The sequence below is a fragment of the Glycine max genome, chromosome 16, assembly GCF_000004515.6.
Source record: "Glycine max cultivar Williams 82 chromosome 16, Glycine_max_v4.0, whole genome shotgun sequence".
In the NCBI taxonomy this organism is placed as follows: domain Eukaryota; kingdom Viridiplantae; phylum Streptophyta; class Magnoliopsida; order Fabales; family Fabaceae; genus Glycine; species Glycine max.
The window spans coordinates 7,368,384-7,382,229 of NC_038252.2; the positions used below are offsets into that span (position 1 = coordinate 7,368,384).

At 32.0% G+C, this 13,846-nt stretch overlaps 1 protein-coding gene across 1 annotated transcript; it reads right to left on the reverse strand.

Annotated features, from left to right (window-relative positions):
• Window positions 1–5,237: 5,237 nt before the first annotated feature.
• On the reverse strand, window positions 5,238–8,309 carry LOC100817947 (quinone oxidoreductase-like protein At1g23740, chloroplastic-like). Its single transcript, NM_001255054.2, is given in 4 exon segments — window positions 5,238–5,767; window positions 5,859–6,018; window positions 6,842–7,165; window positions 8,022–8,309. Coding segments are annotated over 4 exon segments (960 nt in total). The 5' UTR covers window positions 8,232–8,309; the 3' UTR covers window positions 5,238–5,501.
• Window positions 8,310–13,846: the final 5,537 nt, after the last annotated feature.

Sequence of the window (13,846 nt, forward strand, 5' to 3'; positions counted from 1 at the left end):
CGAGCTTAACTGAGGAGAACATGAATGAGTTGAAATATGACTTTTCCCTTTGGGGTATCTAGTTTTGAATCTTCATGTGACTCATGTTGATCTCATGGATTGGAATATCCTTGTAAGATTGGATAACCTTGACGTGTTGCCAGTAGTCTTGTCACAGTGAAAGTGTAGTAATGGGATCTTGTGGGTCTATTACTACATGTCCTTCTAAACTTCTTTCACAATATGTTTTACATGTATTATTCTGAGTGTTTGGTTTGTGTCATTTTTTTATGTGAGTCATGAGTGCACTACGTTGATTCTTGTGTGAAGTGAGAGTGATTTATATACAAGGTTGTGATATTATTTATGTGAAAAACTATTTATTGTAATGCGATTTGATTTGCTATCAAGGTTAAAGGCATGAAAGAGATGCATAATAGTACTATTCAGTTTTAGTCAGGGCAAGTATATATGTGAAATGTGTGTTGATAATTAAGGATAAAATGTGCAAGGTGAATGTTAGGGATATCTTGGAATACTAGTAACCTTATATTTGATTTTGGTATACGACGCTAAGTATTAAATGTTAATGAAAGTAAGTTGGTATAACTATGCAAGATAAGTGAGAAGTCAATGAAAATTATTAATGATTGAAAGGTATAGATCCAATCTAGGCATGATGAATCTACTATAAATCCAGTAAGAATAAAGCTATGAGAGATAAGTGTAAGGGAGGTTTGGGTAAATGACTCTAACCCATTTTTAAGACCCTTAGAGCACTCACTAAGACATTATGCCTCACCCCTTTTCAGTTTCCTTCTTTTCAAGAAACAGGTTATAACACATTATTGGAGAATGGAGTCTTGTCATAGAAAATGCATCTTAGTTATTTAATATTTATGTGTATTTTCTTACATGTTGTATGATGTGAATGTTACAAGAAATAAGTTATAATTTATATGTTTATTGTAACATCCCATTTTTTTTGTAAATAAATTAAAAAGGTTTTTTAGTTAAAAAAAAAAAGAAATAGAGTTTTAGAAAATGACGAGATTTTTATAATTAAATAAATAAGAAGACAATAATGGTTTGAAGGAGAGAAAAAAAAGAAAGATATTTGATAAAAAATAAAATAGAGTATTTGTTTATAAAATAATAAACAAAAAAATAAAGTAAATAATAGGTTGTGAGTACCCTAGTGATAAATAGAGGCATCTTAGGTCAGTTTTCATACTGACAATACTTTCTACGCCTTCTCTTCCTCTCAATTTCGTTTTTTCTTCTCTTCCTTCCAAAACCCTCTCTTTTCCCGCATACCACCAAACTTGTCTCAGAAAAATGACGATCTCGGACTCATTCACAGTTGGATTGTCGTGAAATTTGAGCACCAGGTTCAGAACTCATTTTCAAACATTATCACCATTGGGAATTATGAAAACATGTCGGAACTGAGAGAAATACCCTTTGCATTGTAGCTTTTTCTTTTCCCGCAGAAACTCAAAACTGTCTCAGTAAAACTACGATCCGGATTCGTTACCCATTGGATTTTCGTGAAATTTTGATACGTGGTTCGCGATTCAGTTCCGCACATCTTCACCATTGGGATTTGAAAATAATGTCTGTGGAGGTAGAAATACTCATCACACATAGACAATGGAATAAAGGCTTCAATCCCTTCTTCTCTCTAACGCTTGAAAACTCTATCAAAACAATCAGAGGAAAAGCTTGAGGAATCTCAAGAAATCACTAGAGATGCCGTTATCGATGTCACAATACACATGTGAGCCCGCTTAGAGGTAAGGGATGAGTTTATCGCAATTAGGGTTATAATGAACATGTGTAGAGATCCTTAGAGGATTAAATGAAGTTTATTTTGAGATGTTTATTGAATTATAATTTTTCCTTTATGATTATAAATTCAATATTGATGTCCTGATGCGAATTGGTTGATAAAATTGAGTGCTCTTGGTGTTTTCATTTTTTTATACATATGATTTTGATTAATTGATTTTGATATAAATGTGTGAAATTATTTGAGGGGTTTTACTCCCTATGTTGTGATAAAACTTTTGTATAAATTGTTATATTGAGATTATGAAATTGTGCTTCAAATTGTGAGTATGTGATAAATTGAACCTGTGATGAATAAAGAAATACATGTGTATTGAGATGTGTGCATTGAGTTGTGAGCTATGAACTGTGAAATCACACAATTGTAAGACCCTTAAGGGCGACGAGTTTTTGCGCGATGAGTATTATGATGGGATCCACTGTAGGGACCTAACGAGTTTAATCACAAGCACGACGAGATAAAATTATTTTGAGAACAATTGAGGAGTTGTGTGTATTTCACAGTTCATAGGTAAAGTGTATATGATTCATAAGGTGTGATAACATGTTAAATTGGGATTATACCATTGTGATTAAGACTGAGTGTATGTGATAGATTGAGTATGTATTAACTTGTAATATATATGTGCATTGAAATGTTGTGTGCATTGAGTTATGAGTTATGAATTGTACAATCACACGACTATAAGATCCTTTAAGGGCGACGAGTTAATGTTAAGACCCTTTAAGGGTGACAAGTACTATGATGGGGACCCAACGAGTTTAATCACAAGTGCGATGAGATAAAAATATTTTGAGAACAATTGAGGAGTTGTGTGTTTTGTACAGTTCATAGATAGAGTCTGTGTGCTAAAATGTTTTCTGGGTTGGACCTGAATCAGGAGGAAGAGACCCTAACGGACTCTTCGGAGTGTAGGCCTTGGGGGTAAATACACCCGGTTTGAGTGCTCCTTTGAGTCTGTACCGATCCCACATGGTTAGAGCATTCTCGCAAAAGAGCGTGACCCTGACTAGTCTCCCTATGATTTTACCTAGGGAGAGTGACCTGACTTACTAGTGGTGGTTTGTCTTGTCATATACTCCTAGGCGTCCGATAAGGTTTTTCACTGACATGGTACCACATTGCATATAAGATTGAGTCTTAGTGTATATGTTGCATAACGCTTGTGTATTGATCGATATTGATTGACTTGGTGATATTGTGTTTTGATCATTGAGTATATGAATGTTGTGAAAATGAATGAGACATGTTGTGTTGTGATGTGATGTTGGGCGACAAAGTGGTGAAATAACGTGAGCTATGTTTAAGTTTTATTTTATTTATATGATATTTATACCTACATGTTGTCTTGTTTCTCTCAATTAGTTAGGAATATGATAACTCATTTCCCGTGTGTTATTTGTGTTTGGACCCTGTGATGATCTCGAACTTTGTGTTCGTGGGAGCAGATGACTAGGTAAATTGCTTTAAGGTACCTTGTGCTGAAGAACATCGGGATATAATGCTCTGATAGAATGTGACATTGGGGCATGAGTTTTGTTTAATTACATGATGTTTTGAGAAAAAAAAAGTTTCTGGCAAGTTTATCTGGTAACAATGAAGTGAATGTGAACCTTTTACCCTTTTGAAAAGATTTTATTTAAATGGGTTTTAAGAAGTTTTAATTAATTTTTATTGCAATTTATTTTATGTCATTTATTTAGTGACAATCACAAAACAAAAATATAAAAACCTAGTTCTTAGTTAAATAATTACATGAAATTCCTCTTTTATCCCTTGGGAGACGATTTGGATGATAGTTCAGTTACTATATCATGATTGTGTTACACTTGACCTATAAGTTGAATTTAACGTGAAATAAAACCCTAACATGTTACATTTTGATTTGACAGTTCACTAAGATTAATCTTATAAAGATTACTTTTACTCTTAGTAGTGAAAAGTTGGGTCTCACTTTTATGTTGGACGATACACCCTTCTTATACTAACAAATTGTGTTTAAGCCCTTTAACAAAAAAAATATATTATCAATTGGAGGATAGGAATCAATACTTATCTTTCCCACTCATGTTATCTTTCCTTTCTGATTTCTTCTGAAAGTGATTATTCCACCATGCATAGGGGTCAGGCATCAGAACATATACTTTTCTCCTGTCATGTGTCCTAAGCAACCACTATCTAGCTAGCATAATTGGTGTGTCTTTGTTGTGGTTGCATTGCAACAGGAATTATTTTCTTTTTAAGTACCCAAATTTTCTTGGGTCCTTTCTTATTAGTTATGAAAGCATTAGATGATCCAATTTTTGGTAGATGTCTACACTTGGATGTCATATGTCCAACATTTCTACAGAAATAACATAATGTAGTTTTATCATCATGAACATATATTTTTCTTTCATATCCATGTCCAGATTTTTCAGTTGGGAATTTATTGTATCTTAACATTTTGTTAAGTTTCTCAATGCTCCTAATAAATTTGGATAGAGTCTCTCTTATAAATTCGATAAATCTACCCAGAATGACTGATTTTTGCTGAAAAATTATAAAAAAATCATTAAAAACAACTAAAATATAAAATTCTACCTAAAACAAAGTAAAAACTGAATTTAAAACTAATTTGATTCAAAACAAGATTTAAAATTAACTAAAATGTCAAATAAACGTCACAAAATGTATATAAAAATTCGATAAATTTAACATTTATCAACACTCCAAACTTAGAACGTTGTTTCTCTTCAAGCAAGCCTAACTAAGAAATAACATACTATTCGTGGAGGCTAGGTGGGTTTTATCGTTTTAGTAGATTGGAATTGCAAGTGCTTGGTAAAGGGGGAATGGCATGTGATTCAAACTTTGAGACGAATCATACTGGTAGGTGTCTTTTAGCAGCTTGAAGGATTGTACGCGTAATTTAGTGACAGTAATCACGTTGGATTGGGCATTAGGGGGTGCATGTGTATGCACATGTGCTTTGTTAGGTAATTATGCAGAACGCATGTTACTTTGTGACCGCACTTGGCACATCTTATGCTTAAGTGCCTTCTTTAGTAATAATATTTTTGTCTTGTGCTGTTAAATAGTGTTATTTAACAACGAGTCATTACATTAATCAAGTTTGTTCAACTCAGTTTATAGTTGAAAAAGGTTTATAAACTAATTTAATCCAACTCAAATTTAATAATTCAGATTTCACTTTAGTCCAAATCCACACTAAAACCAAAACGACACTGAATCCTATTATAAAATTATGTGAAGTTTAACATGAAAAAATTGAGTAATCAATGCAACACCCGTCCCAACAAGACCACCCATCACAACCCATAAATCCTTAAGTTAGAGCAGTCTTTAGTTAGGATGGGCCATGAACACGACCAAGGTATATCAAACAGACTTATTGAGACCAAACTAGTTAAAAAAAAACCATGTGATTATTTCATTAGCCAAAACTACAAACCACAGTATGCACACCAAAAACAAATTACAAACCACACTATGTTAAAGCCACAGTTGCAGGCACGCTTGTAAAACTTAGTTATTCCACTACACACTCTTGAAGAGTAAGTGGGTAGCTTTAGGCTATGGAGAACATGTACTAATGTGCCTCACTCTTTTAACACAAACCTTAAATCACAGACAGAAGCATGTAGATTGTAGTGGAGCTTATGCATGTTCATGGAATGGGATAGACAACTATTTTTCCAGTTGCTCTGTTTGTTTCCAGATGGGCAAACGCTTCAACAGTCTGAGAAAATGGAAACGGGCTCTTCGGGTCAAGTATTGGCTTCAGCTTACCACTCTCAAAATAGGGGTTTAGTTTCTCTAAGATCGCCCCATCAGTAGAGAGTATGAAAAGGATAGCTGGATGAAATCCAGGTGGTACTATTGTCACAACTTTTCCTCCTTCTTTCAAAACCTTGAATGCCTGTTCAGTTTGCCCTGTGTTTGATTTTAGAAAAACATGTTAGTATTCTACAAGATACTTGACCAACCTCAAAATTCATATAGAAGAATGTGCTGAAAATCTGACCTACTGTATCATACACCACATCAAACTTTTCAGACAGGTCTTCAAAATTCTCCTTTGTATAATCAATAGGCCAGTCAGCTCCCAAATTCCTTAATAGTTCCAGTTTCCTAGTGCTAGCAGTAGCTGCTACCTTGGATGCTCCATAAACATGCTTGGCAAGCTGTGCCAACAAGGCATTATTAATTATAAACACTTGATATGAATATTGATATGGAAGTTTTGAGACTGAAGGAAGAAAGTTACTGTTTTCTGCAATCTGTATTCAATCTACAATGATTTTAAGTTATTGAATCCATAAAGAGAGGTGTTCACAGAAAATGTAAACAATAAAATAAGTATAACAACATATTAAGGTGAACACAATGGTAAAATTGCTAGAAGATTCAAATCATTGAAAAATCCTCTTCACTTGCAGGCTAAGATTGCGTACATCAGTAGTATCCTCCACAAACCCCACTGATTGAGATCCTCGCCCAAATAGAACAATATGTGAAAAGGAAGCACTCATGAGGTGCTTTGAATGTTGATTGAATTCAAACCAGGTTGCTGAGATAATGTGACTCTTTTAAGCACTACAAACAGCATCAGGGAGTGTCTATTCAAGCAAAACAAATGTATGGAAAGTTTATTGTGAATATATAAGGATCCACTTACTCCAAGAGTAACTCTTAAGAAGTTACTCCTCATCCTTACCATTCATTTTCTAGAAATCTAATGGTTGTAATAAGTAACTAATCTTTATCATTAGATCTAAAGAAAATAAGTGGATCCCTATATATATATATATATATATATATATATATATATATATATATATATAATGTTTAGTAAGCTTAGTTCATCTGTAATGAACTTAATGAATCAATCATAATCCAACAGAGAAGAAAAAAGATCAACTTACTATCACTACAAGGACATCTTAATAAAACTGAAAAAGCATATTGTTTATGAATCAATAACATTGTAGTAGATCATACTCATACCTGAATAACATGGGTTCCAACTCCACCAGCACCTCCAAGCACAAGGATAGATTTCCCAGCAGAAAACCCGGTTCGTTCAAGGCCTTCATAAGCAGTCTCAAGTGTTAAAGGAAGGCTAGCAGCCTCAGCAAAGCTCAGATTCTGTGGCTTGTGAGCCAATAGCCTCTCTTCTGCAGCAGTGTACTCAGCCAAAGAACCAATCACCTTTGGATATTCCAAAGCTTTCACATTGATATCACCATAAACTTCATCCCCAACCTTAAATTTCTTCACTTCACTTCCCACTTTAACCACCACTCCAGCAACATCATAACCCGGAGCAGTCTTCACATGCACCAAACACACAAAATTATAGTATAATATAATAAATAAATGTGAATAGAAGAACTAATTTGGGACATAATAACCCATAAAAAAATCCCTTTTTTTTATGAAAGATTTTATCTAAATTTCTAGTTTCTTCCCACTAAAATTTATGTTCTTAATCTGATCAAGCATGAGAAGTGACAACTAAGCAAAACAAATTACATAAGAAACACGTAATGTTAAAACTCAAGCTTATGTTTTTGGTTGTAATTTTGTAAGTCTTCAAACCCATTTTTTGAAGAGTAAATGTGAGTTTACCTATTTTTAAGGTGTATGGTTGTGCATTTGAGAATTGTGTCAAATGAGATTTTAGCTCCAAAATCAATTTTGGGATGAAATGTCTTCAATTTGACTACAAAGTTATTTGAGCTCCAAATCTATCTTTACTAGCTCATAATCAAATTTGAAGTGAGACAGTTATTTTTAAAAAATATTAGTTTCACGAAACCTATTTCTTTCAACATCAACAAGGCGATGGTCCATGTAGAATTAGAATCAAATCCCTTAAAATAAGGTAATTGAGGGGAAAGACTTCAATTAGATGTGGCTATAGTTAAGTTCTCAACGAAAATTATTATTATCTTATAAATAAAAGGTTTTAAGTGAGACAAACATTTAAAAACAAAAATAAAAAATAAAAATACTTTTACCAAAACCTACTACTTAGATTATCTTATAATAAAATACTGCCAGTTAAGGAGAACGGATCATATTAGAAATAGCGATCGAGATGCCAATTTTAATGTTAAAAAAACTAACAAGTAAATGAAGCAAAAGACAAATAGAGGGTAAGCAATGAAATTGTCTTACTTACAGGTAAAGGGGAGTCGCTGTTCTTGAAATAGCCTTCCATTCTCTTATGATCAATGGGGTTAAGGGAAGCAGCAGCGACCTTGATGAGGACCTGGTCTTCCTTCACCTCAGGCAAAGCCACACTCTGATTAAACTTGAGAACTTCCTTGGATTTTCCATACTCAGAGTATGTCCAAGCTTTCATGTGAGAAGGTATTGATATTGCAGCCATGCTTCTTGTGCTGGTGGAAATGAATCGGGGTTCAAGAGTGAAGGAAAACGGGGATATGGAATTAGCAGAGGAAACTATAGGAGTCAGATGCAGAGTGAACGAGAGAGTAAAGTGGTTTTGGGGATACAAATATTAGAATTATTGAGCCCGTGCAATTATTAGAACACGTTTAACATCATTATTCGTTGCTTGGAAATAATAATTTCGTACTGTAGTTTCCATTGAAGAAAGTGATTATTTTAATTTAACTTAGTCAAAAGAGTACTGAATACTTTAATCATTATTTCTTTTTCCTTTTTTCTTTTGTGGTAGGGTAAATCAAACTGCGATATTGATAGTATGTTGAAGTAGTAGTTAAATAAAGTTATTTTAAGGTTGTTTTATTAAAATATGTTTGTCTTGTTAGCTTTTTAAAATATTCATTTTAATTTGTTTTATCTCTTAAAATATTACTTTCTGAAACATATAATTTTGACACAATTTTAAAAATTATATAACTCAACTAATATTCGAAGAAAAAAAATATATGAAAAATAAGTTTATAAGAAGTTAAAATTTTGAAAAATATAATAATTTTTTTTATTCTTGATAGGATTTATTTTTCATGTAAACATATAATAATTAGATCGAACTATACTTAAGTCTCATTTGACTTATTTTATATTTTTATATTCTTAAGAAGAACTTGTTATTCATGATAAGTCTTTTTAAGTTTAAGTATGATTTTTTATTTAAAGGTATATTTTATATTAAAAAGTGTATAAAATTAATGTATAGTAATAAAATCATTTGAAGGGTCAAAATTGGATGTGTTGCAATCTTATTCTTATTTACAGTTACTTCTACGGTGAATAATCTTATGGGTGCGCCACCATTCTATACTGTGAGATATATCTATTATTTATTCAATGAGTCATATCTGTTAATGGAAACCAGTTGATGGGCCAGATTTATTTACAACAAAATAGTTTTGAAATTTACAAATCGGTCTTCTTGTTGTCTGCTAGCTGCTGCTTGCCTCCACCTACACTGTTGATTCTAACCTCTAAGCAACGCGACACCACAACAACCATCAATTAGCGAGTGAGCGAAAGAGAAGTAGAAGGAAGGGTTGGCAGGAGAGGGAGAAAGAAGTTGTTTCTTAAGTCGGTGAAGAGGTCTTTGGTGGTGGTCGAAAATTGCTTCACAGTGGCGTGTGGCGGCGAGGTGGAAAGAAAAGTTGTTTGATGCGGATTATGAAAATGGACTCTCTAACACCCTAAGGATATTACTGTAGTTATGTTTACGATTCTAGAATATGAAAATTAAAAAAAAAATTATTTATACAATGATCTCATGTGGAAGCAAATATAAACTTTACAACTTGATTTCATATGTAAAATAAATACAACTTATTTCTTATAACATTTGCATCATATATCATATAAGAAAAATATAAAATATAAAATAACTAAATTACATTTTCAATGGTGACTTGGCTAGGCTTTATGCTCCAACAACATGTGTCATCACTTGTTTTCTAGAAAGAATGAAACTTAAAAGGTGAAATATATAATGTTTTATGAATGTTTTATGGATCTTATGGATGGAACTTAAAGGGGTGAGACATAATGTCTCAATGAGTATTCTATCTATGAGTCTTACGGATGGATTAGACTTATTCTTTTACCCAAACATCCCATTTGTTTATCTTTGAGGACTTTATTCTTATTGAGCTTATAATATGATTATCATACCTAGATCAAATCTACACCTTTCTATCATTAATAATTTTCATTGACTTTTCAGTTATCTTGCCTGATTATACTAATTTACTTTCACTATTATTATAGGACTTCACTTTCACCGTTAACACTTTTCTACCACAATTCTATCCAGTTAACTAAATATTCCTAATTTAGATTCTTTCCTTCTTTCATTTATACTTAGGGTTGTATACCAAAATTAAATCTAAGCTTACTAATATTCTAAGATATCTTTAATGTTCATCTTACATCGCTTTATGCTTAATTATTAACACACCCTCTCACATCTATACTTGCCCCGATTAGGACTCACATAGTACTATTTTATATATAACTCTTGGCTTGCCATTAACCTTGGTAACAAATCAAATCACATTACAAGTCACAATGATAGCCTTTCACATAAACAAAACATCACAACCTTTTATAGAAATCATTCTCATTACACACAAGAATCAACACAGTGCACATGTGACTCCACACATCACAATACCACACCAATCAAACACACTCACAATAATACATGTATGCAATGCAATGTTCTTTCCTTCTATTCTCATATGCATGTGGAACCAGTAAAAAAACATTACAAAAGAAGCTCAAAAGAACATGTAGTAATGGACCCACAAGATCCCATTACTACACTCTCACTGAAATGACTACCAGCAGCTTGTCAGAGTTACCCAGTCTTGCAAGGATACTACAACCCATGGGATCAACACAAGTTACACGGGGATTCCAAATTGGATACCTCCAAGGAAATAGTCATACTTCAACTCATTCATATCCTCCCAGGTTAAGTTCAACCACATCTTCTATCTTAAAAGCATATGCACATTTATGATGCGTGATCACATAAGATGCACATGGTTTCACTTATCACATCACATGGAGAATCCTATCCCACATGAACTAAGTTCTCTAAACATTTCAAATTCTAGTCATGTACCATGACATCTCTTCATCCACATCTTATAAGCATCATGCATCACTTGTCACTCATTTCAATATACATAAAATCATATTTGTAATCACAAGGAACAACATTCCTAAATATAACTCAATCACAACCATCCTTAAGCATACTTAACTAAGTAGTACATTATTCAATTTGTTCAAATTCTATATCATTTTCTTATTATAGAAACTTTCTATCAACACCTATAGTTTGTATATCATTTATTAAGTTTTTGGGGGTACTACCTCCTTTATTTCCTTTTACGTCCTATGACCTCTATACGATGTAAAAGCTATATATGGAGTTATACTAACTCAATCAAGTTAATTCTTATCTTGTTTGAAAGATAAGACAAATCAACAAACTTATATTTTTTACCTTGAAAGTGAGTTAAATTGTATACCATGCCTAAAATTAGGAAGAACGTGAATTGATTGCACAACCCTGACAGCTTGACCTTCGCTCACTAATTGTTCTATATATATAGTTCTAGAAGTCCAAGTTAAGTGAAAGCAACGTCATTTGTTAGCTAACATATAAGGCTACATTTTTTATGAAGACACCTAAGTCTATTTTGTTTATGTTGATTGTTGGACGATGGACAATAGAGATAGGGTGGAAGACTATATTGGTCATCTTGCACAGTACTCTTGTCTTTTATATTGGTCTTCTGTAATTTGGTGGAGCGTCCAGTCACGTAGAAGGAAGTATCTAGTCTGGTGTTTCATTAGGCTGTGTTGTAATTGTAATTGTCTTCTATTTTTATTTTGTAATCATTTTTAATTAGACAGTTAGTTGTTCTCTCCTTTATAAGGAGTTTGGTATTATGGGTTTAGAGAGTTAGAGAGTGCTTTGAACCCCTTCACTATAAATTTTGTTATTCACAATAAACTTAACAATTTGTATGATATCTATCTTCTCTTCTATCATCTTAACTTCCCTATCTCATGGGTTGAATGATATTGATTTAATCCAACAAAAAATGATTGTTGAAGGTCTTTATTTATAGACTTCTAATACTAATGGTTGAATTATAGGATTTTGACATGTGTACAATAGATTTCTAACAACATAGATCTAATGGTTTAATTGTCTTCATGTGATCTTATTTGCCAAACTTTTATAAAGTTCATTTTGAATTCGAATTTAAACTCTAACTTTCTATCTAAGCACTTTATGTTCTTCACGTACATAATATAATATTGAAGACTACTTTCACCGAAATTAAACCTTTTGATGAGAATATTGATCTTTTATACTTTTAAGATTTATTCATAATTAATTCATCATTCTTTCTTATAAAAATGGTGTTCATCGAAAATTTAAATAAGTTTCTAAACTTAGAAATTTCTCATAACAGGGATAACAAATAGTATAAATATTACTCCTAATATTTATGTTTGTGTGCTGACTTGATATATCATATTCATCATGAGACATGGTCATCAATCTACTCACACAATAGTCTCAATGCATTATTGCTACTCTAGTCAACAAAAATACTTGACTACATATACTTTTATAATAACATTTCATTGTTCAATGAATCTCAAAACCTAGTCCCACTTGATTTTCCATCAATCGAATAGCTTATTCTAAGGACACTATTATGCTATAAAACTAATAACATAGTAATTACATTCCTCATGTATATAAAATATATAAATCAAAATCACGATACAAATATAGTCTAAAATGTACTGGCCACTCCAATAATTAGGTCTGTGAGTTTACTTCTTATGTCTATAATGATTATTGATTCACATCATGACAACAAGTTATAATTAGTTTTTCCCTTTGAAATTGTTTTGGTGCGTGACCTAATATTTTCCATTTGAGAATTTATAGATGTGTTGTGTACACACAAAGATGAGTCCTGGAAAAAGATCGAGAATATATGTTTAGAAAAAGTCTTCATTTATAAAGATTTATTTCAATTTGTTGATTGTCAGTTTAAATTGGTTGCCCAACATCATTTGGAAAGAATAAGTTGTTAGAAAGAAATAGTAGTTGAAATGAATTATCATCTTTTCTTGATTCATTTACAAAGTTTAGCCAAAAAAAATGACAAAATCATATATATATATATATATATATATATATATATATATATATATATATATATATATATATATATATATATAAACCGCTAATGCTCCAATAAAATTATGTTCATGTTAGATAATATTGCAAAACAAACTTGAATCGTGATAGACTCATTGGTTCCAAAGATACAAAATTTCAAGAAAAAATGCTACAAAATAAGATGACCAAATTGAGGATGTAGAAATCTCAAAAGATTCCTCTTCCATAATTAATGGTTTGGTTCTAAAAGAACCTCATGGTACTTCAAATTGTTAAAAATAAAGATATCTCAATAAATTGTTAGGAATGAAATACGATGGAATCAAAATGAAGTCAGTTGACGATCTGTTTATATCTCAATAAATCAATGGACAGCAGTAAAACAAGATGAACATATATAATTCAAATATTTAATAGAGTAAAATGTTATACTTTTAACTAATGTTAAAAAAACATTTAATTAAAATATAGATGGCAGGTCAGAGCATATAATCTCGCATGTATGCCTCATTAAAGTTGTTGTCAGTATGAGTAGAAGTCTGAACACACTATTCCTTTCATAATAAAACTAATAATTTATCAAGAGGACAAATGCTATTTTTAATGATAATTATACTCCTAAATTTATTTTCCTTATTTCCATCTCATTTTTACTATACTTTTTTTTCCTATTATTTCATAATTATTTGTGACTTTCTTTCTTTTTTCTTGATTTCTCTCTCTTTCTTTTATTGACCAACACACCCCAAAATGTGGTGTACGTTAATCGCACTCTAGTCTTAATGTGTGAGAAACACCCCAATCACCCTAAGTCCTAACCCATCTGA